Below are 6,457 nucleotides of genomic sequence, written 5' to 3'. Positions count from 1 at the left end.
CCAATACAAGCAAACATAAGGATAAATTCATTTGCTTCCATATTTTAAATTTTCGAAAATACTTTGTATGTTAAAAACCACAGGCTCAAAAGATATAACCAGTTGAAATTTGGTAGAGAACACTGTTTTTGCTAAAATTGCCAAAATATAGAACTTTATATCTCAGGAACCAATCTTTATATTGCAAAAAAAAAAATAGATTTGCAATTTGTGGATACAACTTGACCCCTACTCATGTATACAAATCAAATTCAGAGTTTTGTATATGAAAACCTGCATTTGATATGTAAAGACCTAGAGTTAAAGTAGAGAAAATGTCATTTTAAATTTTCCTGGAAAAAAAATTTCATAAATCAATAGTCAGGACCTGAGGGCCCTAACTAGGACATAATGTTTTACAGCCATTTTTTTTTAGATAAGACTCTTTTTTCTTTTTTTTTTAAATTGACAAAAAAAATTGTTAATATAATTTTTGATTCTGGGAAAGGGGATGGATGACCTGTTGACAAAACAATCTTAACTTTTTTAATTTTTTGATTGACTTTTGTTAGAAAATACTTTTAAAAATGATCTTTTTGGACAGATTTGGATTAGAACTTTTCATTTTTTAATAAAATTTTAGTTAGGGGTAGGTTAACACCTGTCCCGTTTCTTGTCACAGGCCTACACGGCCTTGCATAAAGACGAAATAATATGGTTATTTTGACCTATATATAAATAGAATATTTATGAGTGTGGTACCTATTAGCGCATCCTAGATCTCTTCATAAAAAGTAAAACTTGAATAGACAGGTATGAAAAAGCAGGCCTGAAATCCCGTTCACCCGGTATTATATTATACACACGAAGCACTCCTCATTCATGCTATGCCTCTGTGTCATTCAGTTGTAATAATAATATAAAGTGTATGTTGTATAATTAAAAATGAACAAATTTGCTGTGGAAGACAAGGTTTGCTTAATTGTGGGTGGCTTAAGTACTCTGGGTGTGAGTCTCGCGGATTTTGTTCATTCACGAAGTGCAAAAGTGTGGATTACAGATACTCTTTCAGACCCTGAAGGAAAAGAGATTCTCAGTGGAAAATATAAGGAGCGATGGGGCTACTCGACCTTGGACGTGAGGAATAAGGAACAATTTGAGGGTAAGAAGGATTTTGTAAATGTTATAATATAACTGTGACCCCTCAACACAAAAGCAATCCAGAATTAAATTTGCATTACAGTTATACTCTAAGACAAATTATCCTCAATTTATACTATCAAACTACTATGTTTAGTCTTTTGAAGATTCTGCAAATTACACTACTTCAAATAGCAAAGACTCATCGTCACAGTTAGAGAAATAAGAGACCCCATATTGGGGCCCAATTAAACTTCATGAAGTTTAATTACTATAGCCAACATTATTGTGTATATCATCTCTTCCCAGAAATTTGGGTAGTAAGTCTATAACTGACTGAAATATTAGAGTTTATGGTAATTTCTCCTTTTCTTGAAGATTATTCTTATGTTGACGCAGGACACAATTCTACATCTTACCACTACAATAAAACTTTATTTTTAAAATTTAGAGGCCTTTGAAAAATGTTGTAATGAGTTTGGAAGACCGGATATCCTTTTTAATTTGACACAGATTTTCGGTGAGGATGATTGGAGTAACATATATGACGTCAATGTGGTAAGATAATCTATGAATAATATAATAAAAGATTTTGTCTTAAAAATTTTTATTTACCAACAAATAAAATCTACAATTGAAGAAAGGTGCATATCTAGGAATTGAATTGGGAATGAAGTTTATGAACAAATCTCGTAAGCCTCATAAATTATAATGATCATGGAATGAACTATTTTAAATTATACTTGAAATCCTGTTTGTAGATAATGGTAATGGAGGTGTGGTATTAAATATATCCAGCTTTGTTGGAGTTTCCTGTCGTGGAGATCATTTTGCAGCGACGCCTGCATTCACATCTAGTCAGCATGCCATTACTGCACTCACAAGAACATTTGGAGTAAGTAGAATATAAGAGGATTTGACCATTTAAATTTATGCAAGGACTTTTGTTTTTTGTAACATATATGCTCCGGTCATCAAGTTAAAAATGTAAATTGAAGCAATGTTATTAGTTAAAGGCAACAAAGCCAGACACAGCAGATGTATTCAGTAACTCTTTTTCTCTTTCTGGTGACGTCATTGGGCGCATTTGTTTGGGTAAAAGTAACATAAAAAAGTAAAAACTGTAGTATCCCTTTAATAACTCAATTATTCTCCATTAATATTCCTCCTGTATTTGGGGTCCCAATGACGTAAGGCTAGTAAATTCTAAAAATCGTTGCTGACTGACCTATTTATAATAAAATTGAATTAAAGTCCAGGATATCATAAGTTATTGGCTAAAGTTTAAGTAGAGTCTATGCAGGGCGTTACTTCAAAACATCAAAATGTAGATTGTATTTTGTTGTCAGCTGTCCATTTTTCTACTCATTTCCCCCTTATCCGTATTCTGAACATTGATTGGTTGAATTTGAATTAGCTCATGTTAAGCTGTTAACAATTCTCAACAATTACACTAAGCATTCAAATTCAGGTCTTGGAACGTCTGCCGGCTATACCCCAAATTTATTATTGTTGCTTAAGCCATAGAACACGAAAAATATTGTTAAAATATTTTACCGTAATAGGTTTGCCCTTCAGAACCTTTGTTTTAAATCACGTTTTTAGATTATTGTTACGATTCAAAGCTAAATTTCGACATGAAAAATATAACTTATATATTAAGCGAATGTCTGTGTGTGTGTGTTTGTCCAAGAATCACATCTAAACCAATGAATTGGATTTTGGATAAATTTGTCATGTAGGTTCTAGTTACAATTTTTTGGCGTTCAAGACAAACAACCGACTACTAAAAAAAAAAAGATAAGACCCTAAAATTCTCTAAGAATTATTCTAAGAATTATATGTTTATAAGTATTTTGTCATACTTTTTTTAAAGGGATTATAAGCTATAAGGTTCAGAGAAGAAAAAAGGAAGAGTGAATAGGACAAAGGATTTTTGACAATTATATGGAAGATGAGTGAACAACGATAACTCTGCTCGAATATTTTTTCTTCTATAAACCATATAATCTTCTTTAAAAAGAAACCAGAAGAGTTCCAAATAAATCTTGATTTCTTAATGCCCGAGGAATGCCCGAGCAACGCCGGACAGACCTACTCTATATCATTATAAAAAAATAGTTCAAAGATCCATCTAACACCAATTTTCAGCGGAAATAATTCTTAAAATTTTAAAATCTTTATTTTTTCTTTTATATTAAGCAGAAAAATTCTTAATTAATTGCCAATTTTTTAATGTCCCGAGCACTGCCGGGCAAACTGTAGTATATAAGAAAATGAAAAGTAATAACAATTGATAAAAAATATTCCAGCCTTCGAAAGATAAAATATTTATTAATTTATATTGAATACAGTTCTTACAAAATGTGTCTAATTATACAAAAACCAAGTAAATAGAAGGATCATATTTGGAAGCTTCTTTTTTTTTATTGCTTTAAATTATAGCTCAAACTAAATAATAAACCTTATACTACAACATAAAAAGATTTTCCGGGAAGAAAAAAAATTCGCTTTTGATTGATTTATTCAGTCAAACTTTAAATTTTCTTATAGAATATTCAAACAAAATAAGCTTTAAATTAGGTTGCATTAATTGTTTTGAAATTAAATATAAATAAGTGGATTAATTATTGGAAAATATTAAGAATTGTCTAATGATTTATTGTTTTCTTTTTTTAACGATTAGATTTTAGTAATATTTTATTAAAAGTTAGCTATACATTTGATTTGACAAATTTTTTTTTCATTGAAATAATAACATAGGCAATATATTATATACAACCGGATTCCTGTCCTTTTGGAAACGGTTCATAAGTAGATTAAAATTATTACTTCGTTTTCCAAGTGAATAAATCATGAAATTGCCCTGACTTGTCAAGTGAGACAAGATAATCGACAGTTGACAACGAAAGGTGTGTTTGTGTTAGCTAGGTAATGCCGTGTCATTGACTCACTCTTTATGTTTATAAATATTAAATGATAAAAAGATATTTAAAAGAACATTATTGATTGTAAAAAATAGTTATAAATATTCCTTTGGAAGTCAATGTTACTCAGACTTTGTTTAATTTCCATTCAAGTAGCTTATTTTATGGACATATACTTTAAAATTCCATATATATCATTTAATTAATTCGTTTTATTTTATTATAGAGTGAACTATACTTTGAACGATCCGGAGTTCGAATCTTATCGGTCGTACCATATTACTTTGAAGGATCGAAAATGGTTGAAAATGGTTTTGAAGCTTTAACATCGGATCTCGATGCGAGAAAACATCTTCAAGAAGCTGCAAAGGGAAAAAAATTCCTCACGTAATAACCATTTAGCAATTGTAGGGGCAAGCTTGAATCCGTTCACGCTTTTCCGTGTATCCGTTCATTACTGAAACATTTGTTGATTTTTTTACTGTTCTTTTTAACGTTAATTTGTTCATTTTTCTTTTCTTTTTCAAAACGAAATGTAGATCAGATGATCAATTTTGCATCATCCGAGTTGCTACGAAAAACTATTGTAAATACCGCAGATGACGTCACTTAGTCATTTGAGCTTTGCTTACTTATACTCAGAATTTTTTTTTTTGTAAAAGTGCGAGGAGAAGGTGGGAGAAAGTCAGCTGGTATTACTAAATACCAGCTGACTTTTAAATGCTTTTGGGGAGCGAAAATGAATTTCTGCTATCAAGAGGAGAACTCTTTACATCTAATCCAGCATTAACGCAGTGAAAATATAATTATAATTTATTATGCATTTTTAAATCAATTTATATTAATGTTAGCGGAGAATTCTGTTTTTTAGAGGTAGATGTTAACAAAGCCACAGCCTATTAAATTATGAAGGAAAAAGAAGAAAGAGCACACGCATCAACTGTTTTTCCTTTTCTAATTGCTATCCTTAGTTTTTTCTTCACAAAGATCCCTTCTTTACGTATATTAGTTTGAAAACAATGCAACAGAGAGTAATGCAGTCTTGTGGAAAAAGAATGCTACACTCTGAATGATAATATTATTTGATATAAAATATGTTACTCACATAGATCAATAGAAATGAAGCCCGTTCAATGTTTTAGATTTTTTTGTTTAAACTTTTAAATATAAACGGAAAGCATGCACGGTGTTCATTTTTACACTCATATGGGTACAGACTAGACTCTATTTTAATGTTTGATTGTTTTTATAGGGGTGAGGAAGCATCCTTGAAGATTATCAATGTGCTTAATGCAAAGAATGGTTCTGTTTGGTTTATACGGCCTCATCAATTACAGCCCATCAATATACCAGATAATCGATTACCAAATTAAAGTCATGCAATCAATGCCATCATTCCAACTTTGCCGGACATTTTATTTATTTATTTATGCAAAATACTATGTTAATTTAGATTAATTATTAAAAAACGTTGCTCAATACATAATTTTGATTTAATTATTTGATGACATTATTTATTTAAAGTATAATAAAAAGAATTAACCAAACTGGATTTCAGTGACAATATACTAGAGCTTATAAATTACAGTTTTCACCAGAGAGGCAGAGCCCTTAATAATAATTTCAGTACAACAACAGTATCCACAGGAGGTGGACTGGAGGAGCTGTTATTCCTCACATTAAGGAATTTTTGCTTTTAACTAAAAAATTTAATACATATTTCAAAAGAAAAATCAAAATTTTTTAATTAAAATATAATTTTTGAAATATTTTGTAAACAGAAGTGGATTTTGGAAGAAAAAAAATCGAAAAAATTTAATTTTTTGTGAATTACTGTAAATTTTTGAAACTTTTATGAATAGCTGTGAAATGTTGATATTTTTGAGAATAATTACGGATTTTTGAAATTATTTTGAAAAAAGTAATTCTTTATGAATGGCTGAGGATTTTGATTTTTTTTTTTTTAAAATTTAATATTTCAATTCAATTTTCCAAATTTTTTTCTTGGAAATTAAATTTTCAATTATTTTCAAAAAAAAACTAAACCTTCCGAAATTAAGGATTGAAAAATTTAATTTAATTTTTTCCAGTTTTTTCCAAAAAATTAAAACTATTTGTTCAAAGCTATGGATTTTTGAAATTTAATGTCTGAATTTATTTTTTTTGAAAAAATTTATATTAGAAATTTAATTTTTTGAGAACAAAAGAGGATTTTAAAAAAAATTCAAAAAAAAAAATTTTAGGAATAATTTAATATTTAGAATTTCTTTTGAAAAAAATTTAATTTTAACCGCCCTAAAAATATATATGTCACAGTAGAGGTTGAAATCCAGTAGAATCATTGATTCTTCTAGGGGAATCAATAACTCTACTTGTAGAGATTACCTGAAAAAGAGATTTTCCTTCAAAAA

The 6,457-nt window shown here is 29.2% G+C and overlaps 1 protein-coding gene across 1 annotated transcript; it reads left to right on the top strand.

Annotated features, from left to right (window-relative positions):
* The first annotated feature begins 842 nt into the window (after window positions 1-842).
* LOC121120455 (15-hydroxyprostaglandin dehydrogenase [NAD(+)]) lies at window positions 843-5,543 on the top strand. Its single transcript, XM_040715326.1, has 6 exons — window positions 843-1,141; window positions 1,571-1,677; window positions 1,760-1,811; window positions 1,881-2,014; window positions 4,273-4,433; window positions 5,299-5,543. Exons 1-6 carry the CDS (start codon window positions 925-927, stop codon window positions 5,417-5,419), a joined length of 792 nt encoding a protein of 263 aa, XP_040571260.1. The 5' UTR covers window positions 843-924; the 3' UTR covers window positions 5,420-5,543.
* The last annotated feature ends 914 nt before the right edge of the window (window positions 5,544-6,457 follow it).

Source organism: Lepeophtheirus salmonis, chromosome 6, assembly GCF_016086655.4.
Source record: "Lepeophtheirus salmonis chromosome 6, UVic_Lsal_1.4, whole genome shotgun sequence".
Taxonomy (NCBI): domain Eukaryota; kingdom Metazoa; phylum Arthropoda; class Copepoda; order Siphonostomatoida; family Caligidae; genus Lepeophtheirus; species Lepeophtheirus salmonis.
The sequence above is the reverse complement of the archived record's forward strand: the minus strand, read 5'-3'. Positions and strand labels throughout refer to the sequence as shown.

Excerpts from the sequence above, each read along its gene's own strand:
- LOC121120455 (XM_040715326.1), top strand. The coding sequence starts at position 925 with ATGAACAAATTTGCTGTGGAAGACAAGGTTTGCTTAATTGTGGGTGGC. Across the intron at positions 1,678-1,759 it reads ACATATATGACGTCAATGTG|AAAGGTGCATATCTAGGAAT; the intron begins GTAAGATAATCT and ends CTACAATTGAAG. Across the intron at positions 1,812-1,880 it reads GAAGTTTATGAACAAATCTC|ATAATGGTAATGGAGGTGTG; the intron begins GTAAGCCTCATA and ends TCCTGTTTGTAG.